Below are 26,374 nucleotides of genomic sequence, written 5' to 3'. Positions count from 1 at the left end.
AAGAAAAAGGGGGAAGTGAGACAGAATCTAATGATATTGTGGATGCTGAGTAAAGAAGAACGAATTCAGGCTATGCAAACCCAAAAAGTGTTAAGTGGGAGAGTCTTTGACCCAGATGTGAGGAAACAACAGGGCATGAGGGACCTGGTTGATGCCATTGAAGTATAGGGCTGGACGCACCTTGTCGAGTGGCATTTTCCCACTCTTCATGATCCTGAGGTGCGTGAATTTTATAATAACATTGAATTTCTGATGATGGTAGCCTTAACACCAAAAAGGGTGGCATTAAGTTTCATTTGACTAAGAAAATTTTGGGGAAAATTCGGAGGGTACCTATAGAGGGTATTGTGTTGGTCGATTAGGAGTGTATAATGATCCACCTGCCGAATCAACTAACCTCAAAAATGAATGACGCTTAAGCGTGCGACCTAATCACGGGGGAAAGTGTCAGACCCAAATGAGTAGGATGGCGCGACGATTGATGCAAAACATTATATGTGAGCCTTGGCGTAGCAATCGTAGATGCAAATTTTTGTAAATAGGGTTATTTAAAGCCCATTTTTGCAATTTATTTTACATTATATAGAGAGATTTATTTATTAAAAAAAAGTAGCGGTATTTTTCTTTCAAAATATAAGAGAATACATTCTATTTGCATGCATACAATATTTAATCCTAATTAATTGAATCACACGAATACATTATTTGATTTTAAATATGTGTTTTTAAAGAAGAAGTTGAATGTATGTAAAGACATAAACGGTACGTGTGGACAATTGGATCCAATGTATGTGCTTTCAAACACCTATATTATGTTTGTTATACGTGTATTTCACGTACTTATTGTCATCTCTATTGACAGAGTACTCAGGTGTATTTTGCATATATGCTATAAAAGTATACAATGTCACTATGTTTTGAATCTTTTTAAAAAATACCATTACAAATTAGAATAAGTACATCACATTATTTTCTCTAATATTTTTCAATATTACAATTCACTTTACAAGTAATTCGAAAAGTTCAATAAGCAAGTAAAATAGCGGGACACAAAAAGTGGAAATAAAAGTTACTATTAAAGTAGTCTTCCTTGTCTTTATTTAGTCATTGGTCTTTATTCCTTTCGTATTGTCACATGCAGCAAGTCCATTATTATTTATAGAGGACATCACTCTGATTAATTTCTCCCAATATTCCCTAGCAGCATTGAATATATAATTACATATTTGTGCAAGAAATTAAATGGGGGAAGAGAAGGAGGTGATGTCTGATCATGTTATTTCCAGTCCCTCTTTTGAAGTTGAAGTTCCTGAAACTCTTCATCAGATTGGCCAAGGTTTCTCTCCCTCTCTCTCTCCCACTATAGCTTCTAATCATTTCGTATTTCGTGTTAACAATATTGATTTAAGATTTAAAATTTAGAATCGAGTTTCTATAACATGCAATTCCATGAGTTTGCAATTAAATATTTTGTTTGGTAATTTTGTAATACATGTACATACGATATCTGAACAAAAGCTATTGTTTCACTATACTAGAAATTAATGATTTTATTATTATTATTATTATTCAAAAGGCCAAAGAAGGAATAGAGAGAGAGAGATAGCGACTTTTCAAAAAATTAATTGTAGCTTTTAGACAAAAATGGTAGTCTGATGGTAAAGAAAAGGTTTTTACCAGATAAATAAAAATTAATTGTAACATAATTGAGAAATTGATATAAAACTTGAAAACTTAGATATGAGGCTCCCTACATTTCTTATGTCATCATACAGGGAAAGGGTGAAAATTATTTTCGCCCACAGTTTTGCTTTTAAAATCAAACTCCTTTTTAATTTTGAACAAAAATCAAATTTTCAATTTATCCTAATTAAATCTTTAAACTGTCTATTATATCCTTTCATTATCAACTTTTTTTTTACTTCTTTAAAAATCATAATATTTTTATTTTATTTTTGAATTCATGAAACATATTTTTCATAAAAGCATAAATATTATCTTTTAGACGAAAAAAGTGAGAAATACTAATTAAGTATATAAGCTAATGACGTTATAAAATGAAGTAAATTAGCATAATGAGAAAATTAATTTTATTAATAATAATTAAAACTCTAATATTTGTTTATATAAGTGAAAATAGCAGAGAACATTAACTATACAAATATATTTTGATGTAGAAAATATAAAACTATTTAGTTAATTAAGGTTAAATTTTTAAAGATTCTATTTATTTAGATTTTAAATTATTTTGAACTATTTATCTAATACTCCATCAATGCTAATCAAAATTTATTTATTTATATAGACAACAGAGAATACTCCCACCGTTTATATTACTTGACCCTTATTCTAAATTAGTTGTTTTAATTTACTTGTCCAATTTATGAAATCAAAAAAAAAATTAATATATTTTTATTTCTATCCTTGGTATTAAATAAATGCATAAAATAGTAGTAGTCAAATTTAAAGTTTCAAAGCATTATTAATAATGTTAGTTTAGTAAAATACACCTCTAATTAAAAAATTTAAGGGGTGTCATATCAAGAAGACCAAAGAAATATATAACGCATGGAGTAAGAGAGTGGAGAAAGACAAAAATATACGCATACAAACATATACACACGCTTAATGCATATTATATTGAAATAACGATCATAAAAATAATATTAAATTTTATGACAAATTCATAAAAACATTATTCTACTTAAAATGTTAACTAACTTAAAGAAAAAGTTATAAATACCTAGGTTATAAAAGATAAATTATATATAATATAAAGAGGTATTACATATACATGATATAACAAGGGTAAAATGGACAATGCATAAAATAAAGAGGGAAGTTTGATTATTGTTCAAAGTTGAAGAGGAAGTTTGATTTTTAAGCAAAGTTGGAGGATGAAAATAATTTTTATTCTACACGAAAATAATAAAGTGTATTAATTGAAAATGACAAATAATAAATACGAAGAAATAATAATATCTTCAAGAAATAGAAACTTAAAATCTTGAACAGGAGATTTATTGCCTTTCTAATCACTAAAAAAAATCCTCCTTTACAATTTTGTCTATTACTTCTCAATGATATAGTAGATATAAAGATGGCGAAGTCAAAATTTCAATTAAGAGATATTAAAATATAAAAAAGTAAAATCGTATTAAAACTTAAGATTGTCAATATATATGTAATATATATACATAACAAATATTTTATCTATCTACACAATATAATTTTTCTATAAAAGGGTGTCGATCAACACTCCTCAAATATATGTGGCTCCACCAGTGAAATATAGGCCATATGTACAAATTAATATGAGAGGTCAAGATCATTTTTCTTGTTATTTCTTCAAAAAACAGAATATTTTACACTAAATAATATTAAATTCAAAGTATTTATATGTATTAATACTCCTTCAATTTTAAATTATTCTAAAAAGTAAACATAAACAAAAATTGTGAAATTTTCCAAATTCTCAAAATTAATTTCATTGTTCACAGCTTCACGTAAAGAAAACAAGAATTAAATTCATTTTTAAGGAAAAAAGGAAAGAAAAATATACAATGTTAAAACGGAGGATAATTAACAAAATGATCCAGACCTTAATGGTTAAATATATTTATCTTAGATTTCAAAAATATTATTTAATAGTAGAATAAAACAATAAATTAGTAAGTAAATAAAAAATCTTTGTGTAAGTACCAAAAAAAAAAAAAATCATGGCCTCTCATATTTATTTGTTCTGCATCCTCTACACCATTGAGGAGTAATGGACAATAGTGCAAATACAGATTAAATTTTTTTTTGAAATATGTCATATGATAATAAAACAAGTAGTCAAAGAGATATGGGTTCTGAATTTTAGAATGACTACCTTAAGTGTTATTAACTGGATTATAAATTTAATATTTATAAATATTTAATAAATTTCTTAATACAAATACACTATTTAAGCAAAATCTATTGAATTCAATCGAATCTGTATCTGAACTTTTAGTTCCGTCTCTAATAGCTGCTCACTACCGTAAATTTCTACCACAACAGTCCGCCGTCCACCACAAAAACCTCAGAAAAAGGTGCAATTAGACACCAAGTTTAGAGATGATACTATTGAGTCTAGTGACGTGTCAGTTAGTTAGGTTGTTGTAACTAACTTATAGTTAGTCAGTTAACATGTAGTCAGTACACACAGTAGGAGCATTAATCAGTTAGTTAGAAGTTCAGTGGATGATTCAATGTGTATATAAAGCATTATAGCTAGTTGATTGTAATCATGTTCAATGGAATGAATTCCTCTCTTTCTCTTCTCCAAATTGCTATGAACTTCATTCAATAGATCTCAAATATCCAGCTCTAAATCCAAGGTGTAATCCATGGTAGCTGAAGTTTACATGATATCAGAACACACGATCTAGTGTGTACATTTCCGCGAAGCATCAACTTTGTTGATTCCATTTTTTTCTTTTCTGATTTCGACAATGAATGAGGCACCGACAAGTCGTACAGAGACAACTATTGATCACCGTGATTCATTGTTTCTGCAACCAATGGATACACCAGGGATAACTTTGATCACAATTTAGCTAACTGAAACAGAGAATTACGCTTTGTGGAGAAGGTACATAAAGATTGCTCTACTTGGCAAGAACAAACTAGGTTTTATTGATGGAAGCTGTGTGAAATCTTCATACACCAAAGCATTGCTGAAGCGATGGAAAAGGTGTAATGCGATTGTTCTCTCATGGATTATGAATGTAGTTTCGAATGAATTGATGACAGAAATTCCATATGCATCTGATTCACGAAGAGTTTAGGAGAGCGTAAAGGAGAAGTTTGACAAGGAAAACAATGTAAGAACTTTTCATTTGTACAAGGAGATAGCCTTCCTCGCTCAAGGAAGCAATACTGTGTTAGTTTATTTTTCCAGACTCAGTGATCTCTGGGATGAATTTGATGCCTTGATTCCTCCTCCAACGTGCAATTGTGAAACCTCAAAAGTGTTCACTGAGTACATACAAAAACATAGAATTTTTCAATTTCTTACAAAATTGAATGATTCTTATTCTAGAGCTAAGAGTCAAATTCTCATAATGCAACCATTACCTAACTTGAATTAAATCTATGCTCTAGTCATGCAAGAATAGAGTCAGATATCACTCACTAATGTGATACCAGATTTTGAGATCAATGAGACTACTACCTTGATGACAAATAAGCAAGCACCTAATTACAAGCCTAAGAGATCAGATCTGTACTATGATTTTTGTAAGAAATCAAGGCATACTAGAGCAGTATGTAGGAGATTGCTAGGTCAGACAAATGACAGAAATTTTCAGTACAATAAAGGCCATCAACATGATAGAGGTAACTATCAGCATGACAGAGTCTCACAGGATAACAGGTCAAAGACAAAGTCTCAATATTATCCAAAGCCTGTAATGAATCATGTAGCTAACGAATCACCAAAGAAGACTACCAATGAGCACTTAGCACCAATTTTCTCACCTGAGCAATACTATCAGATCTAACAGATGATCAAACAAGGGCAGGAGTTATATATTACAACAAATGTAGCCACAACCAACCTTACTAGACCCTCTAACACTAATGACTCAACTACAGGTGTTTTTTGTCCCTGTTATAAATTGGACCAAGTTGAATGGGTAGATTCAGGAGCAACCAACCATATGGTCTCAAGACTAGCCATACTGAGTGAGTCCCAATAGTTATCCAAAATTGAGCAGGTACATTTGCCAAATGGTGAGAAGTCTAATATCACACACAAAGGATTTGTGCATAGATTGACATCACAACATATTAGATATGTCTTTTGTATTTCAAACTTCAAGTTTAATTTGCTATCTGTTTTCAAACTCACAAAGAAATTGTAGTGTATGGTAGGTTTTTATCTGAAATTGTATGTATTTTAGGACCTTTGTAGTGGCAAGGTATTGGGGACCGGTAGAGAATCAGGTGGACTCTAGCTGTTTGGTAATATAGCTCAGCTAATAAATGGGGACTGGTAGAGAATCGGATGGACTCTAGTTGTTTGTTAATATAGCTCAGCTAATAAACTCTCCTCTTTATTCATATAATAAAGTACATCATTCTACAACTCTCTCTACTTTCAAAGATAATGCTACATTCAATACTTGGCATAGAAAACTTAGGCAAATGCCCATTGTAGCTATAAAGAAGATGGACAAGTTCTTACATACTGATGTAGATAGATCATGTGGTTTATGTCTTGTATGCCCCCTAGCTAGACAAACCAAACTAACATTTCCTCTTAGTACTACTCATTCTAATAATATTTTTGAATTATTACATACTGATGTATGGGGGTCATATAGAGTGTCAACCATTGATGGAAAAAGATATTTTCTAACTATTGTAGATGACTTTTCCAGGCTCACTTGGTTGTTTCTGATGAATTCTAAAGATGAAACTTATTGGTTGCTAAAATCTTTTTTTCCATGATCAAAACTCAATATGGATCTAATGTCAAGACTCTTAGAACTGACAATGGCTCAAAATTCACTAATTCAGTTATTTATGAGTTTCTTATTGCACAAGGGACTATTTATCAAACTACATATGTTTATACACCACAACAGAATGGGGGTGGTGGAAACAAGGCATAGGTATATCCTAGAATTAGCTAAGGCCTTAAGGTTTGAGGAAGCTATACTATACAATTTTAGTGTGACTGTGTACTTACAATTGTACACACTATAAATAAGATTCTTTCATCTGTGTTAGGAAACAAATCCCCATTTAAGATGTTTTTCAAGACTCCACCATCACTTGATCATCTTAGAGTCCTTGCATATGCATTTAATGTCTAGAAAAAAGATAAATTTGTAGCTACGGCCTTACCTGTTGTGTTTATGGGATATTCAACTACTAAAAAGGTTATAAACTATAATTTTCATTCCAAAAGATTATTTTTCAGCAGAGATATCATTTTTCATGAGTTTGTTTATCCCTTCAAATAGATAATTTCTAGTGTTGATCCCATATTTCCTATCCTGACTTTTACTAATGATCTCCTTCCTGAATAAATGGACTTTGTCCCTATTGAGCCCATATCTCCTGGTACTGAGACCATTTTTCCTATTTCACGTCTTGCTCCTTCGCATAGTCAGTTACCTAACACTTAGCCTGCAACTGATATTCAACTTCCTATTTCAATTTCACAACCATTAAGATAGTCTAACAGATCCAGACCTTCTCCAAAATAGTTTACTGATTATGTAGTTAATGCTCGTGCTTATCCTATATCTAACTACCTAAGCTATGATTCTTTGTCCCCTGATTATTCAAGATGTCTAGCTGCTCATTCCTCAGATATTAAGCCTCAGTATCATAAAGCTGTCAAAGATGATAGATGGGTCCTTGGAATGCAGTAAGAGATAGCTTCACTTGAAGAGAATGGTACTTGGGACATAGTTGATCTCCCTCCTGGTAAACATGCCATAGGATGTAAATAGGTGTTTAAGAGCAAGTACAAAGATGATGGCCAGGTAGAAAGGTTCAAAACAAGGTTAGTTGCCAAAGGCTTTAGTCAACAGGAGGGTCTTGATTATAAGGAGACTTTTTCCCCAGTTGCCAAGATGGTGTCAGTCAGGTCTGTTCTAGTTGTTGCAGCATTTAAGCATTGGTCTATATATCAAATGGATATGTACAATTCTTTCCTTCAAGGGGACTTGATTGAGGGAGTTTGCATGCAGATCCCTTCTGGTTTTCACAATGGTTCTACTCACAAGGTTTGCAAGCTCAAAAAGTCACTATATGACCTGAAACAGGCTTCCAGGCAGTGCAATTTGAAACTTACAACTGCTCTCCAGGATTTGAGATTTATTCAAAGTCATTTTGATTACTCTCATTTCACTTACACAACTGGTTTAGATGTTGTCATTATTTTAGTAGATGTGGATGATATTCACTGGTTCTAATCCTGATCTTATTCAGTCTACTAGAATTAATTTTCAGCAGAAGTTTAAGATAAAGAATCTTGGTGACTTGAGATTCTTTCTGGGCATTGAGGTTTCCAGAAGTACTTCAGGGATTTTGCTAAATCAGAGAAAGTATGCCCTTGAACTGATTGCAAATTTAGGGCAAGGGGGAACTAAGCCAACTTTAATTCCTCTTGATTTCAACCAAAAACTCACTTCTTATGAATTTGATATGGCTGAAGGAAGCAAAGTTTATGACAAGTCATTGATTGATCCAAATGGTTACCAAAGATTAATAGGCAGGTTACTTTATCTTATCATGACTAGACCTAACATTGCCTACATTGTTCTAGTTTTAAGACAATTCATGCATAAACCAAAAGAGTCATATGCTTGCTGTCATTGGTACATCAAGAATGCTCCAGGTCTTCATTTGCTCATGTCATCAAACACATATTGACACTTAGTTGTCTATTGGGCCACTTGTCCAAGACTTGAAATCAGTCACGGGATACATGGTCAAATTTGGTTCCTCTCTGATATCATGGAAGTCAAAGAAGTAGGAGACAATCTCAAGAAGCTCAGCAGAGGCTGATTTCAGAAGTATGACATCTACAGTGGAAAAACTCTCTTGGTTAACTGGATTATTCAAAGAACTGGTGTTACAATTGCACAACCTATTGATTTGCGTTGTGACAGCAAGGCTTCTATCAAAATAGCAGCAAATCCAATATTTCACTAACATACCAAACATATAGATATTGATTGTCACTTTGTAAGAGAAAAATTATAATAGGGATTGATCACACCATATAGGAACAAAGGAACAACCTACAGATTTGCTTACAAAAGGATTAGGAAAAGCTCAACATTATTATATGCTAGTCAAGCTTGGAATGAAGAATGTGTCCTTACCATTCAGCTTAAGGGGGAATATTGAGCCTAGTGACGCATCAGTTAATTAGGTTGTTGTAACTAACTTATGGTTAGTAAGTTAGCATGTAGTCAGTACACATAGTAGGAGCAATAATCAGTTAGTTAAAAGTTTAGTAGATGATTCAATGTGTATATAAAGCATTGTAGCTAGTTGATTGTAATCATGTTCCATGGAATTAATTCCTCAAATTATTATGAACTTCATTCAATAGATCTCAAATATCTAGCTCTAAATCCATGGTGTAATCCATGTTAACTGAAGTTTATAGATACAATAAAAAAATATTATGGTTTGAATAGAGAGGAGAGAATTGAGGAAACTCTTTGTGTTTCCTCTTTAATTGCATATGTGGGTTGTAACTCTGTAATTAACATTTGAAATTTGGGTTAAACCGATGGACAGTCTAGAGGGTTTATAAACGGGTTAAGTTGAAAATCATTTAAAATAAATACAGATGAATTAATATGGTTGATCAATTAGTGAAGTAATAGAAGAAAGGGGATGGAAATGTAAAGAAATATTTTTGTAGGGGGGGAGGGGATGGTGAAAGAAAATAAGTAAACAAGTGGAGTTTTCTCTCTGTCAAGTTGTTAAGCAATGAAATATCTCACAGAAGTATACAAGTATGAATTGACATAAGATGCAAAACAATAGGGGGTTGGGTGTGAAAGATCATATGCCTTCACTAATCAAGCCAAGAGAAAAATTAATCCACTTATTCGAATATAATTTAAGAACTCGCATATATTATAATTCACTTTCTCAAAAAGAAAAATTATGTGTCTCTCGAGATTGTACTACATGTTTTCTTGTAGTATAGACTCAACTAATCTAGATTTGTTAATTTTAGAATCAATAGGACTTCATGAATTATAATGCATAATCCAACGTAGATCCTTTGCTTTATGTTTCCCTTTGTTTCCATCATTAGGAGTTGGGGACTTTTCTTCCTTTTCTTTAAGATTAAAATGGTTGAATACTAAGATATTATATACTTTAATATGATCCAAATAGTAGATGATTATTAGATTTTTTTTCACCATCTAAATATTTTAATTTTTTTGGTAAACCGTGAAAACTTATCATAAACAACAAAGCAACAATACACATTAAAGATGTTAATACACCTTCTAGGAAGGGTGCAAAGGATAGAGAGGCCTCGACAAAATTAAGTAAAGTAATTACAAGTCAATTTCTGTAAGAATTCTTGACACCTATGAGCTTTCCTAGACAACTTAAGAAGGTCTAATCATTATAAAATTTCCTTCTTGATCTGCACTATCACTATGTCTATTTGTATATTTGTATGCTTGAAAAAATTTCAGTTCCTAGCTCTCCAAGTGTGATATATAATAGGTCCCCATATAGAAGCCACTATCTCTTTTCCAACACTTGCTTGACGTCTCCTGGTTATAGATGCACATTAGCCCATGTAGTAGTTTTGAGCTTACTTGCTTGAACCAGTCACACGTTTTGTAGTTTTCATCAGTTGTCCATCGCATAAACAACAGGTACCATCTTCAACTGGGATATGTATATTAGTTAATCTTTTCTTTGTCAAAAATCTTTTTCGTTCAGCTAGCCACAAGATAAACATGTGTTTAGGCTGAGCAACAGCAGTCCATACCATTTCAGCTATCCTTCATCTTTTTTGTCATCCTAGTAACTTATTATACCTTCTAGTAATAGAGTATTTTCCACCAGCTTTTAGATTGTATCTGCCACGAGTTTACTAGTTTAACATATTTTCTTTGTAACTGTTAATTTTCTTCCAATACCAGCTAATATCAACTGGGCATTGTGTGCCCAGATATTTATCAGTCTTTATATAAATACCATGAACTCATCTCACCCACAAAGAGTCCTTTTCAGATAATTGCCATAAAAGCTTCCAAACAGAAGTTATATTTCAGTTCCTGCACCCCTTTATATTTAATCCACCAACTTATTTTGGACAACAAACCTAATCCCATGCCACAAGTGTTATTTTCTTTCTGTCATTAGTTGTACCCAAAGGTATTCTCTACAAATCTTATATACTACCTTCGAAACACTTTGAGGGAGAATAGAAACTTCCCCCTAGAAGTTTTGAATGGAAAACAAAACAATATAAATAATCTGAAGTCTACCAGCATAAGATAATTGGACGGCATATCTAGTCTTAATCCTATTGGTAATCTTCATAATAAATTGATGGCACACTAACTTGTTCCACTTCTTAGAAGATAAAGGAAGGCCTAGATACCTGATTGGAAAGGTACCAATAGCAAAGCCAGTTCTAAATAACAATCTATTCTTGTTGCATCATCCACCCTGGCTAAATATAAATTTGACATCTCCATTTTAGCAATAAGTCCATTAACAGCACTAAGACGCCCCGATGCTTCTATAAATCTTGATACTGATTCCATATTTCCTTTACCAAATATCATCAAATCATCAGCAAAGACTAAGTAAGTGTGTAAGGTTTTGTTGTTTGCACATAGGGTGAAACTTAAAGTCATGTAGCTCACTTATACTTTTCAGGATTCTAGACAAGTATTTCATTACTAAGACAAATAGGGGGGGACATAGGGTCTCCATGTCTTAAGCCTCTTCGTCCAGCAAAGTAACATGGCTTTCCCTGTTCACCTTTATAGAATACATTGGAGATGTACACAAGTAATCATCAACTGTGCAAACCTGACCAGAAATCCATATCCCATGAGGGCCTCCTTTACAAACTCCCAACTCACCATAACGTAGGCCTTTCTTAAATCAATTTTCATTAGACATCTAGCAGAAGTCTTCCTATTATAGTGTCTAAGAGTATTATGACAAATCAAAATGTTATGTACTATAGACCTTCCCTGTACAAATTAAAGGATGCCTGGTTATTTGCCACTTGGTGAGTTATAGCTTCTTTAAGTCTGAGGTAAATCATTATGGAGATGCACTTGTAGATCACATTGCAACAAGAAATAGGTCTGTATTGATTTTCAAACTCAGGGTCAACAACTTTAGGAATCAGAGCAGTGCATGTGCTATTAATTTGTTTCAACAATTTTCCATTCTTGAAGAAATCTATAATAACATCAATAATATCAGGTCCAACAATCTCCCAAGAAACTTTTAAAAACCCACTTCCATAGCTATTAGGCCCTGGGCTTTGTTTACTATCTATTTTAAATATCGCATGCTTGACATCCTTCTCAGCAAAAGGGTGCTTTATTGCAATTTATTGTTGAATTGTGAGTGTAAGCCCATTTCAAAAGAATTCTTCAAAAGCTTTCCTTCTTGTCTCACATTTCCTACCAAGCATCTCCTTATAATATTTGAGAAATAAGTTGGAATTGGTTGAAGGATCATGTTATCAAGCAACATTCTCATTCTTCAATAATGTGATAGCCTGTTTCAATCTTCTGTATCTGATACAAAATATTTTAAATTTATTCTTTGTTAATTTAAATAAATATTACCATCTTACAAATTATTGGGTGGTAAAGTGATGGTAAGTGACAGTTGGTGGCAATGGTTATTGTGCAGTAGAAGTGATATGGCGATGGGTGTCTCTGATGGAGGAGGTGATTGATCATTGGTTGGCAGCAGAGATGGTGGGTGGTGATGGTGGATATTGGTGGTGTGACGATAATGATGATGGTGATGGTGGCTAAAAGTAGATGATTATAGATATCATGGAAGGCTATTTTTGAAAATATTTTGGGCTAATTACCTTTTAACAACTTCAATAATATTCTCAAAATCTAAATTATTCATATCTAGTATGTTGTTAATTCTTTTTAAAAAAAAATGCATTTAATGGTCATATATATGATACTTTTCATCTTTAGTGTCATGTTCTGAAGATGGAGGATCAGCTCTCTCAAGAGCTTAAGATCCATCCATGGCAGAACACCTTCAGAGATTGGCTCGCAGATGAAGAAGAGAGAAAAGAAACTGTAGTTCTGAATTGTGAAATGTGAAAACTGATTCATTCCACTTAAATGTTTACACTATATAGTAGGTGAAAGAAAAATATCTAATGCTAGCTCAACTAACTCAACTAACTAATAGCCAGTTGGCATAAGCTAACTAATCAACTAACTGAGTAAGAGATTTAACAAGTAAGCTAAACAAGATTAGTAAGCTAAGCTAAGCTATGAATATATACAAGAATTACAATGCTACAATATTGAATAATATAAATACACATCTCAATACCCCCCTCAAGTTGGAAAGGATGAAAGGCCTGCAAACTTGCCAAGAACAGTTGCATGCTTAATTCCAGTAAGTGCCTTGTTAAGGACATCTCCTAGTTGATCATGAGTAGGAGTATGATGCAGAGAAATGAGACCTTCATGGGATTGTCCTTCACAAAATGGCAATTCACCTCAATATGTTTGGTGCGTTCATGAAATACGGAATTTTTTGCAATATGTAGGGCTGATTGGCTATCAAAAAATACAGGAATAAGAGTGTGAAAGGGGACAATAAGTTCTTTTAGTAGCCTTTCAAGCCAAACTAATTCACCAACAACCTTTCAGATTGACCTGTATTCAGCTTTAGCTGAGGATAAGGAAACAATTTCCTGTTTCTTGGTTTCCAGCTGATGGGAAAATTTCCTAGGAGAACTAAGTAACCACTAATAGATCTTTTGGAATCAGGATAGGAAGTCCAATCAGAATCACAAGATGCTCTAATGGTGTAGCTAGGGTCATTGGACATAAAAAGTCCCAAAGTGAGATCACTCTTGAGGAACCTCAGTAGGTGAAAGAAAGCTTTCAGGTGAGGCTCTCATGGAGATTGCATAAACTGACTAAGGTGTTGAACACTGTAAGCAATGTCAAGCCTTGTATTAGTTAGGAAATTCAACTTGCCAATCAAATTTCTGTAATAAGTAGGGTCAGGTAATAAGGTGTCTTCCTTAGCTTGAAGCTTTACATTAGGATCCAGTGGTGAAGTAAAGCTACTGTGAGTGAGACAATCATATTCTTTGAGTAAATCAAGGACAAATTTCCTTTAAGAAATGAGAACACTATCATCTTTGTGTAGGATTTTCAGGCGTAGGAAATAACGTAATTTACCTAGATCTTTAATTTTGAAACTGTCATATAAGAAAGCTTTGAGTTGTTGGATCTCCAGTAAGTCAGTCACATTTATAAGAACATCATCAACATATACTGCTATGAAGATGACAGAAGAGGCAAACTTCTTATAAAAGAGAGAGTAATCATTCAGTGAATGATTATAACCTTTAGAGCAAAGAGCTTGTGTAAGTTTGACATTCCATTGCCTACTTGCCTTCTTCAAACCACATAGTGATTTTCTTAATTTTCATACAAGAGTGGGATCATTGACAACCAAACCTGGTGAAATTTGCGTATAGACCTCCTCATGAAGGTCTCCATGGATAAAATCATTGTAGAAATCCAATTAGTAGATGTCCCAACCTTTATTTACTTCAGTATCAATTAGAAACCTCACAGTAGTCATCTTAATGACAGGGGAAAAGTTTCAGTGTAGTCAATTCCAAGCTGTTGGGTGTAGCCCTTCACCATCAGTTTGAATTTGAACCTTTTAATATTACCATCTACTTTTTGTTTTACTCTATATGCCCACTAACACCTAATGGCTTGCTTGTTTGTTGGTAAGGGAACCAGATCCCAAGTACAATTAGCATGTAAGACATCAAATTTCTGAATCATGGCCTTTTTCCAAGCAGGGTTGATAGTTGCCTCTCCATATGAAGAAGGCTCATGGTCATAACAACTGTTCTCAATAAGATTCTGACTTTGATGGTTCAATGAATCAGGTGCAATGTATTGGTACAATGAGAATAAAGAATTTATAGAGTAAGGGGGAGGATGTTTCAAAGAATGGACATAGTCATGGAGGTGTACAGGAACCTTAGATTCCCTTAGGAATCTTCTCACTCTTTGATTGGAAGAAGGGCCAGAACTATCAAATGAAGGAATGAAAACATGTATTACTGGTTCTAATGGATATGAAGTTGGCTCCAAGGACACTATGGGGTGTGCTATGTGGTATATGGCTACTAATGTCAGGTGAAGGACTAAGTGTTGAGGCATTCCTAGAAGACGAAGTAAGAGACATCTGATTAGTAGTATCAACTTGATCATCTGCATTATTTGGCACAGGGTCCATATATTGTTCCTCACAATCATTATTAAAGTAAAAAATAGTATCGGGAATATTTTTGCAAGAATCAGAAAAAGAAGCAAGTTTAAAAGGAAATATGCTCTCATGAAAAATGACATATCTAGAGATGTGTATTTTCTTAGTGGCAAAACTTAGAACTTTGTACACCTTGGTTCCAAAAGGATATACAACAAATACATGTGATGTGGTTCTGGGGTCAAATTTGTTCTTGAGGTGTTTAGAAGCAATGGGGTAGCAGAGGCAACCAAAACTCTCAGATGGAAATAGTCTGGGTTTTTTTATGTAGAATTTCAAGAGGACATTTGTTTTTGAGGTAGGTTGTAGGGAGTCTGTTGATTATATAAGTTGTTATGAGTAAGCACTCTCCCTAATATTTGGTTGAAAGTTTGGATTGAAATAAGAGTGCTCTGGCAGTCTCCAGTAGGTATTTATGTTTTTTTTCCACCACACCATTTTATTGTGGTGTGTATGGGCATCTCTTTTGATGAATAATGCCTTTAGATTGGAAAAATTGGTTGGCTTCTATGTTTGTGAATGCCAAATCATTGTCTGACTTGATGGTTTTGATATGAGCATTGAATTGGTTTTCAACTAGAGTGACAAAGGCTTTAATAACTTGCAATGCATTACTTTTGCAGGACAACAAGTGTGTCCAAGTGCATCTACTATAATTATCCACCATGGTAAGGAAGTATTTATAGTGGTCATGTGTTGCAACATGATATGGTTCCCACAGAAAAATGTGAAGTAATTCAAAAAGTTGTTTGCTAAAAATATTTTTTTTCTAAAAGAGGGTAGTCTTGTTTGGCCACAGGGAAAATGTTACATAGAAAGGGTTGTTTGGATGAGAAATGGGCAGGTATTGATGAGATACCCTTCATTTTGCTAAAGGGAACTTGTCCAAGTTTGTTATGCCACATCAACTCTGCATTAGCTCTATGAGAAGTAAAAGAAGCAGAGAAAAGTTGCACTTTATTGATATTCACGGTAGGAGAAGGTGATTTACAGTGCAACTTAGTAGATGAAGGAAAACTAGGAGGTGAAAGTTTTTCAAAATCGGAATACAAAACAGAAGTAGAAGTACTAGAATGATGAGCTGAGTTTTTCAAGCAGTGAGGGCATAGAAGGTACAGGCCATCCTCCACTTCACCAATCTCCAGAGGGCTCTTCATTAAAGGGGCCTATAGAAGACACAAATCTTCAGTAAAGGAAATAATGCCTTTGAGGTTTGAAGCCAAACAATGCACCAAAACTAGATTGTATTTAAAGGAAGGAACATAAAGTACTTCATGTAAAACAATTTTAGATGTCAAAACCACACTACCAATTGCAGTTACTCTAACATCACAACCATTTGGAAGACTCACTAAAATAGGATAGGGTGATTGTTTGATGTTGGCTAAGTGAGGTCTATGAAAAGTCATGTGCTTTGATGCACATGAATCTATGATCCATATGTCTTCTCTTGCTTTTGAACATTTACATATGAGTTTGTCAAAATCAATAGAAGAGATTTTGTTAGAGCGGACTACAATACCTGCAAAATTCACAGAACCATTGGCAATGTTGTTGTTTGAAGGCTCTCCTGTATTCCCAGAATGAAAATGTTGCAGAAGATTCACCAACTATCCATATTGTTCTTTGGAAAGGCTCAAATTATGCTCTTCCTCTTTACGTACCAAATCACCATCTCTGATAGATAGCATGTCTGTAGAAGGTCCTTGAGCATGTTCTGCTTTCTTTCCCTTCCAATCAAAGTTATTGTTTTCCTGATACCTAAAGTTCTGATTCTGATAGTTCTGAGTATTTGGAGGATAACCAAGAATTTTGAAGCATTTGTCTTTAGTGTGGCCAGGTTTTTTATAGAACTCATACACAACTCTATACTTGTGTGAGGATTGACCATTTTGTGGAGAGTAATTGGTTCTAAAACCATTTCCACCATTGCTACTTCCGGATGCAGTGTAGTTAGACTTAGGATTATTTCCACTGTTTCCATTGTATCCTCCAGATGCGGAACCACTAGCACAGATAGATGTGGAGGCAATTCCTAGTTGGTCACCAGGTCTAATTTTTCTTTGCTTTTCATCATGAATAAGCAATGAGAAAGCTTGTGCTAGGGAGGGTAATAGATTCATCATGAGAATGCTGCCTCTTACTGCAGTGTATACTTCATTCAGCCCCATTAAGAATTGTCTGAGTCTCCTATCTTGCTCTCCCTTATGCACATCTCCTTTGCACCAAAAGTACAAGCACAACTACATTGTGTCTTCACATTCAAGCTGCTTAGTTTTTTCCCTAGCTTCTTCATCTTGGTATAGTAATTGATGATGTCTAAAATCCCCTATGATAGGTCACCAATTTCCTTCTGAATCTGGTATAACTTCGCACCATTGGTTTGATCATATAGATCTTCTAACTCATTCTAGAGTTCGACTGCATCATTTACGTACTCTATGCTATCTGCAATCTCCTTAGCTAAGGAATTCAAAATCCATGATGTAACCATATCATTACATCTCTCCCACAATCGAAAATTTGGGGAATTAGCAGCCGGGTTTTTATACTCACCGTTGATAAATCCAAGTTTATTTTTCACTGACAGGGAACGCAGTACACATCTTCTCCACGATCTATATCCAACTCCATTGGAAGGAGTTGGTACAAGCATTGCACCCGAATTGTTAGACGGATGCATGTGCAATGGGCTAGATGAATCAATTGGAGCATCTTTCTTATTGAGGTTGGTATTATTAGTCATCGTGAGTGACTATCCATTCAAGTGGAACAGAAAGAGATTTTCAAACAGGGAACAAATTTGATTTCAAAGATCAAAGGAAATCAAATATCAGCCAAAACAAAAAACACTCATACAAAATTACAGAGAAATTGAGGAATCGAGTCTCAAATTGAGATGCTCAAACTCACACAAATTGTAGATCTAAAAATTGCATACATAAGCACGCAGGTTGATTATGAAGGAGGAATGCTTGTCTGCGGAAAGATCGAGTTGCGCTCTGATACCATGTCGAGTTTTGAAGATGGAGGATCGAGCTCTATCAGGAGCTTAAGATCCATCCATGGAAGAGCTCCTTCAGAGATTGACTCACAGATGAAGAAGAGAGAAAAGGAACAGCAGTTATGAATTGTGAAATGTGAAAACTGATTCATTCCACTTGAATGTGTACATTATATAGTAGGTGAAAGGAAAATATCTAGTTCGTAGCTCAACTAACTCTAACTACCTAATAGCTGGCAACAGCTGACATAAGCTAACTAATCAAATAACTGAGTAACAGATTTAACAACTAAGCTAAAACAGATTAGTAAGCTAAGCTAAGCTAAAAATCTATATACAAGGATTACAATTGCTGAATAATTTAAATACACATCTCAATATTTAATTTTCAGTAGATTGAATTTGTGTTTGTGAGAAAAGGAAACTATTTAACGAAAGAAACAAAAAAATGATTGAAAATTGGATTATTAATCATGCCATAATATTTGTGTGGCAATGTTTCTAAATATAAGAACGGAACTGACTGAAAAGGAAATCATATTTTATATATGATGTAAGATTGTAATAATTGTGTTTTATGTTTTCCAAAATGTAGATTCGTGGTTTCAGGTGGGACTTGTTCTCACAACTAGTGTCAATTGTGCGTATGCGCTAGGATATGCTGGCACACTCATGGTTCCTCTGGGTTGGATTGGTGGTGTAACTGGTATGATTTTATCCACAATCATATCATTATATGCCAGTACTCTTATGGCTAAGATCCATCAATATGGAGAAAAGAGGCATATCAGATTTAGAGATCTTGCAGGATTTATGTATGGTAAGGCAACAGATTGACGAGTCATAGTCACTTTTAACATCTCAAAATTTAGAGGAGTTCTTGTAGTTCAAAGTTTTGTTGGTTGATGCAGGCTGGAGAGCTTATGTAATTGTCTGGGGATTACAGTATGCAAATCTTTTCTTGATAAATATTGGTTTTATCATTTTGGGAGGACATGCTTTAAAGGTAGGATAATGACTTAATAAGCTAGAATAAAGTAGTGTTGACTTTTATTATGAGAAAGCAAAATTAGTATAAATGAATCTGAAACATTTGTTATGATTCATGACAGGCTTTCTATCTTCTCTTTAGGGAAGATCATGAGATGAAGCTGTCATACTTCATCATAATCGCTGGATTAGCGTGCGTGTTTTTCGCCGTTTCTGTGCCCCATTTGTCAGCTCTAAGGGTTTGGATGGCAGTTTCCACATTCCTCAGTATTGTGTATTTCACAATAGCGTTTGCTCTGTCTCTTAAAGATGGTATGCACAATTGATTTAATCGAGTGTAACCTTCTCTTCTAAAACCTTAACTTGGTAGAGATATGAGTATATTTTTATTTACTTAATTGTATATATAAATCCTTCTCTCGAGGTGAAATGGCAGGTATTAATGCTCCTCCTAGGGACTATAGCATTCCAGGGTCCACCTCCAGTAGAACTTTTACAACTATTGGTGCAGCTGCAAGTCTTGTTTTTGTATACAACACAGGAATGATCCCGGAGATCCAGGTATTTAGGCTATAAATTCGTGAACTTTAATGGAGGTATGATTTACTGATAAATTTGTGTGATGGACTTAGTAAAATGATTGAAAGAAATTTGAATTATGACCTCTAGTTGAAATACCTTAAATGGGATATCCTTGTCGTTGTCCAATGCAACAAATATTTTTCAGCTCTTGTATCTGCATTTATTTGTTGATCAATTTCATATGATCCTCAAATTAATATTGTTAAATTCAATTAAATATGTGACAGGCTACTGTAAGAGCACCTGTTGTTGACAACATGTTGAAAGCACTATATTTTCAGTTTACTATAGGAGTTGTGCCAGTGCATGCTGTTACTTACATAGGGTACTGGGCGTATGGATCTAAATCATCATCATATTTGCTCTACAATGTCAGTGGCCCTGTTTGGCTTAGGGGATTAGCCAACCTTGCTGCTTTCTTCCAATCCATCATTACTTTGCATGTAAGTAACTCACAAATTGCACCTTCTAACATTTATTTAGAACTGAAAAATAGTAGTTCATGAGCCTCAGAAATGACTACAACTCGATCACTGAAGAAGGCAATAGTTGATACATGTGTCTAATCTTTTCTCATATTCTAAGCCTCGTATTATTGTTCACCGCAGATATTTGCAAGTCCAACCTACGAGTATTTGGATACTAAATATAGAATTAGTGGAAGTGCAGTGGCTTTACGGAACCTGGCATTCAGAACAGTAGTTAGAGGTGGTTATCTAGCGATTACCATTTTTCTATCTGCTCTGTTGCCTTTTCTCGGAGATTTCATGAGCTTCACCGGCGCTATCAGTACAATCCCACTCACATTTATTCTTCCAAATCACATGTACATTGTTGCTATGAGAAAGCAAATTTCGTCATTACAAAAGAGTTGGCACTGGTTCAACATTGTCTTCTTTAGTTGCATAGCTATTGCCGCATTAGTAGCTGCTGTAAGACTTATTGCCATGGACTCAAAAACTTACCATGCATTCGCAGATTTATAATTTATTCGATGTTTACTTGGAAGAGGATGTCTCTAATGTTTATGCTGTTAGTTGTGTTCAAGCATTGTAGCTTCTCTATTAGAACAAGAGTTTTATGACTTTCCCCTCCTTAAAGAGGTAAATATTTGATCAAGTAGTTTGATGAATGAAGTTCTAATTTGTGAAATGTGAAAGATACATTGAGAACATTTTATCTAGACTTTTGGACCAAACTGCAGTTCGAATTTTAGCATTTTGGCCACTTATCTATTCCCCAAGGCCAAATCATTGAGTATCAATTAAAATGTTTTGCACCAACACGCTTGTGGTATAGAGGTGAAACTGCTCTACCCTTAATTAAAGGTTCCGATTCGAACCCTGGATATAGAAAAAAATTGTTGGGAGCACCATCTCAGAATGAACCCTGCAGTGTGCAATCTGAATTTAGTCGGAGCTTCAATGCGAGCACCAAACACCTAATAAGAAACCGAAAAAAATTAAAGTATTTTGCAATTTATGTTTCTGTATAGGATACACACAAGTTCTATACTGGCACAGATGTAATCATCTTATAGAAGCTGGCATTGAATGAAGATACTAGTGCACATATGAAATTACATAACAAGGTTCAGGTTATTTCAAAACAATGAGGGTAAGTTGGTAGGAAGTATTAGGAGAAATAGTTCATGTATTATGTATGGTATTATTTAGTACTATGTTTGATAGGAATTTTGGGTTCATGTATGGTATTATTTAGTACTATATTTGATAGGAATTTTGGGCCTATATATAACTAATTGGATTAGTTATGCATCATATATGGTATTAACTAATACCTCCCATTTGGTGGTATTAGTAATACATAGGTTTAATACCATGGGATTAAGCTATGTAAAGACAAGAGCACCCCTCAAATTCTTTCAATCATTTTATTTATTTTCTTGATTTTATGTTTTATATTTGTACTAGTAAATTTATTTAAATAAATTAGCTTACAAATTTTATTATTTAGAGAGAGTTGTTTGTTGCTAAATAAATCAAATCCAAATCAATACAATATTTGAAATGTGAGTTGTTTAACATTTACTAATTGAAAAGGCAAATATATCACCACATGATTTTTGTCATGATTTTAATTGAATGTATTATTCGTTGATATATATGTGGTTTCTAAGTATATGTATTTTGAACAATTTATAAAACTGCATATATATTAAAACTACAACTTGCAATTCTTAGGTGTAAATGTAGATGGTTTATTCATTTTTACAATCATTTACCATTTTTTCGATTTTAAAAGTAGATGGTCTATCTTTTTAAAATTAAAAATTGTGAGTGGTCAATTTTTTAAGATGACAATTATTTACCCTCAAATATTTCAAGTGAGAAAATAGCAAACATGACAACAAAATTATTTTTCTCCTAGCTAGTTAAAAGACCACAAAAAGAAAAATCTAATTCGGCATTTATCTATCTTGACTCAATTACATAAAATAGAAAATCTCATAATTATTCAAGGGTATAATTGGAAAGAAGCGTTTTGTAGAATTCTAATCCAAACACAAGATTAGGTGAGAAGCAATAAACCAAATACTCGATAAAAAATAATCCATGCATTACTAATCCCTACATTACTAATCTCCATGTGATGTATCTTTGTACCAAATAACCCCTCAAAGTTTAAAGTTAAAGACGGGGGCTTTATTCATCATCATTACACACACATGTAGTCCTCCCTCCATTAATTTTTACTCGTCCAATATGGACTTAACATAGGGAGCAATAAATGGAATGACATTTTTATTATATCACTTGTTAAATATAATAGATTTAATGTTTTGGAAAGTGACCATAGTCGATAATAAGAGTAATTAGAAACTAAGTGATGATTTTTTTCTTAATTTTCTAAATTGGACAAGTAAAAGTGAACATCTCTTTTTAGTATAGTGAAGAAGGGTCTTCATGGTTCGATTTGAATCGATTTTTTGATTAAAATCAAAATCAAAATCAAATCAATTTTGTCAGTTTTTAAATTTCTATAACCAAATAAAAACTACTGGCTTAGTTCTTGTTGATTTTTCAATTAATTATAACCAGCTAAAGATAAATTGATGATAGTAAAATACCATAAACATGAAACAACTAATTCAAATGAGGATTAGAAATCAACAAATTTCCCATTACTAGCAGAGAAAATTGATAAGCATCTACTCCATACTTACGAAGTAAGCATAAAGACGATAAGCAATATATATCTAATGTGTCATAAATCTAGTTTCTTTTTCATCTTCTTAATATTTGGCTAGTTTTTACCATTTTAGTGAATCACAAGATGAATGTATCTTAATCTTTTATCATACCAACACCACAGAGTTGTTTTTGCTCCTAACGTAAAATAATTAGATGGCAAACTTAAAATACCATAAAATTATAGGAAATAAATAATATAAAAATAGACAAAAAAATTACCGTGTACAAAGAAAACAACTTCAAGTATGTCAATTACAGAATAACTGTTATTCCACAGAAGTTTGGACTTAAATATGAATTCTTCTATATTTAAGATCTGATTATGCATCAAATATCTTCATTTAGGAACACCATAAAGAATATGGTCGACAAATTCTTCTTCAAAATCGTACATGTGGACTAAACTTGCAACACAATTTAAATTTAAGGGTAACTTAAATAAATTTCACTACTTTAGAAGCTAATTTACTTAGATTCATGTTAGTTTGCAATATTACGTTACTTATCATACTTTGGGCCTCAGATACGTGTATTTGCCTCTTCCAGATACCTATAAAGTAGATACATATCAATTAGTATGTCTAATTAAGGAATATAACTAAAAACCATTAATTAAAGAGTGTATATAATTAAGAGAGATAATTGAAAATCACTAATTAAAGAGAAAATCACGCTTGTGACAACTTTAGAGGATATGTTATATCACAACTTCTAAAAAAAAATCAAAACGATTAAAATCCTTCTCTCTTTTTTTGGCGATCAGTAAAGTTTATATTTATTAATTCAGATTCATAAACTCTTATTCAGATACATGTGTATATTTTATCAGATACATTCACAGTTAATCAGTTAAACTAATAAAAACTAGATACATATAATCTTAACTCAATAATGTGTCAGATACATCAATAATGTGCCAAATACATCAATAATGTGTCAGATACATGCGTAAACCTCCAATACATACGTATATTTAGCCAGATACATATACACTTAATCAGATACACTAATAAGAACTAGATACATATAATTTTAATGTAGTGACCCGCTAGATTATTTTCTCTGTTTTCGATATTTTCGGCATTTATAACTTTTCTATAGTGACCTCAAATCATTTAAGACTTGCTAGGATTGACAGCTTGGTCTGTGGATCGTTCGTTTGGTTTTTATACAAGTTTATGTATTTTGAAGTTTGAATAGTTGACTTCAGTCAAAATTTCAGGGGCCTCAGAATTCAATTCTGATGGTTCTGTTAGCTTCGGACGTCAGTTTGGTCTAGAAGGACCTTTTGTTTGGTCACGAGACTTTCAGACTCATTTCGAGCAACCTTGAGCCTTATGACTAAAATGGAACCTTGGGTGTGAGACTCATTTTTGTCGAGACGATCTCCTTTTGGAGTTTAGACATTTTTGTTGAGTCAAGAATGTCGAATTTGATTGGGTAGAATAGTTTTTTTGTGTGCACGGATTTCCAAACCAATTCCGAGCACCCAAGCGGAGTCCATTGGAACTTAGCTAAATTTGTTGGTGCCTAATGTTTCTGTAGCTGCCTAAGTGACCTTGGCATCGCCTAAGCGGTTGTCAGGGAGCCGCTTAAGCGGGACATGCCAGTAAGGGCTAGCCGTTTTAGCCGCCATGACACCACTTTAGCAGTAGCCGCTTAAGCGAAGCCCCCTGCATGGCCATAGCCGCTTAAGAGGGCCAGGCGCTTTAACGGCCCTGGCACCGCTTTAGCGGTAGCCTCTTAAGTGAAGCCCCTGCATGTCCATAACCGCTTTAGCGCCCAAGGGCACTGCTTTTGTGGGGCTGCTTAAGCGTCCAAGTGACCGTTCTTGCGGCCATCACTGGTAGTTAAACCCGTTTTCATCCCTCATTTCTCTAAGTTTTAATTCAAATATTGCTTTTTTGGAACTCAAAATTCTGCGAGAAATTGCTAGTTATTGTTGGGAGTTGATGTGGGACTATTGTGGGACAATCATAGGCTCGTTAATCATGCTTTCTAACTCGTAAGTATCTCTCCTTCACCTCCATTTTAGCTTCAATGGTGAAGTGTTGTTCTTGTGATTGCAATGATCTATTTTGGGGCATTTCGAAGCTCAAATTGTGCTCGCATTCGGGCACAAGTTCCTTGAGTTGAATGGCAGGGGCGAACCTACATGTTTGCAAGCGGGTTCAGTTGAACCCACTTTGTTCGAAAATTTACTATATATGTAAGAAAAATTATTGTGAAATTGAATATAATGAATAACTTGAACCCATACAATACAAAGAATTGATGTTGAGCAGCGGTCTAGGGGTTTCAAATCCACCCTGGATGTGCGGGAGTTCGAATCCCATCCTTGTAGCATTTCATGTTGCTTTTTGCTACATTTGGTATGTACCCGGTCGGATACATCCTGTGCTCTTAGAAAAATGAAAAAACTGATATGCTAGCTCATAACTTACTATATTTATATTTTCTCTCTTTTTTTTCTATTTCACATTCTATATTGTATTTTTAATTTACTCAATTTTAAAAATTTCTATAATATTGTTACTTCAACAAACATTTTTTTTGTTAGTTGAATTTTTCTACTCTCTTTCATAGATAGTTGCAAAAACATGAAATTATATATAGTTTGTTAATTTACTTTGATTTAGTTCAAATAAATGTAAATAAGTTCTTTGTAAATTTTTAATTTTTTTCTCTACTTTATTAAATAAAAAAGTGTTGAGTTGTAAAAAAAAAAAATAGAGGTTACATTATTAACAAATAAAAAAGCAGTAGATAAATTGTTTGTTGTGCTCGACGCTGGTTACATTATTGATTATTATTATCGAGCTTTATTTATTAATTGAACCCATTTATGTAAAATGTTGGGTCCGCCACTGTTGAATGGGATCTATTGACGGAGTCGATTATGAGATTCCTCGTGTGGGTCCCACAATGACTTCATTTTGATCCTGTCTTGAATTCATGTTACGAATTGGATATCAAAACATCCGTATTGATGCGCGTCATAATATTTTTTGATAGTATGGCAGTAATCGGAGGCGATTCGGAAGGGTAAAGCTTTGATTTAGTTGATTTTAGAGCGCACATGATCAGCTTTGAGGTAGGCTATGACTTACCAATCTTAGATTGAGTTTGTGTTGGTAATTACATGTTATTTAACTAGTTTTGGGAGGGTTTCTAGCATATCTCACATTTAGGTGATAGAGGCCTGCTTTAGCTTAAGTTTTCAGGTAATTTTGGGGGATCTAAGCATGTCTATCTTATCTATAATGTCTGCCATGCTATGTAGTACGTTATGCCTATTGAAAAGTAAATTTGAGAGCAACTGCATCACTTCAGCCTAAAGAAAAGAACCTAATTTGGATGAAGTTTCGAAGAAGAAGAAGGAGGAAAACAATCCATTTGAAGAAGTTAAAGAGAAGAAGAAAAGAAAAGTTTCTTCAAAATGCACATAATAAAAGTGGACAGAGTGACCATTTCTTTTTTTGTAATAAATGAGTAATAATTGGATTATTTTGGA

At 33.6% G+C, this 26,374-nt stretch overlaps 1 protein-coding gene across 2 annotated transcripts; it reads left to right on the top strand.

Annotated features, from left to right (window-relative positions):
- Positions 1–1,146: 1,146 nt before the first annotated feature.
- LOC129893907 (proline transporter 2-like) lies at positions 1,147–20,745 on the top strand. Of its 2 annotated transcripts, XM_055969338.1 has the most exons (8): positions 1,147–1,336; positions 15,693–15,737; positions 18,669–18,893; positions 18,985–19,079; positions 19,186–19,375; positions 19,500–19,624; positions 19,873–20,088; positions 20,254–20,745. In XM_055969338.1, exons 1-8 carry the CDS (start codon positions 1,243–1,245, stop codon positions 20,629–20,631), a joined length of 1,368 nt encoding a protein of 455 aa, XP_055825313.1. In that variant the 5' UTR covers positions 1,147–1,242; the 3' UTR covers positions 20,632–20,745. The 2 variants fall into 2 exon arrangements, with proteins under 2 accessions (XP_055825313.1, XP_055825314.1); XM_055969339.1 differs by lacking the exon at positions 15,693–15,737.
- The last annotated feature ends 5,629 nt before the right edge of the window (positions 20,746–26,374 follow it).

The sequence above is a fragment of the Solanum dulcamara genome, chromosome 7 (genome assembly GCF_947179165.1).
Source record: "Solanum dulcamara chromosome 7, daSolDulc1.2, whole genome shotgun sequence".
Lineage (NCBI taxonomy): Eukaryota > Viridiplantae > Streptophyta > Magnoliopsida > Solanales > Solanaceae > Solanum > Solanum dulcamara.
Note: the sequence above shows the minus strand (reverse complement) of the source record. Positions and strands in the feature narration are given on the sequence as shown.

Coding starts and splice junctions, on each gene's coding strand:
- LOC129893907 (XM_055969338.1), top strand. CDS start 1,243: ATGGGGGAAGAGAAGGAGGTGATGTCTGATCATGTTATTTCCAGTCCC. Junction 1,337..15,692: donor TCTTCATCAGATTGGCCAAG/GTTTCTCTCCCT, acceptor TTACTTTTGCAG/GACAACAAGTGTGTCCAAGT. Junction 15,738..18,668: donor TACTATAATTATCCACCATG/GTAAGGAAGTAT, acceptor TCCAAAATGTAG/ATTCGTGGTTTCAGGTGGGA.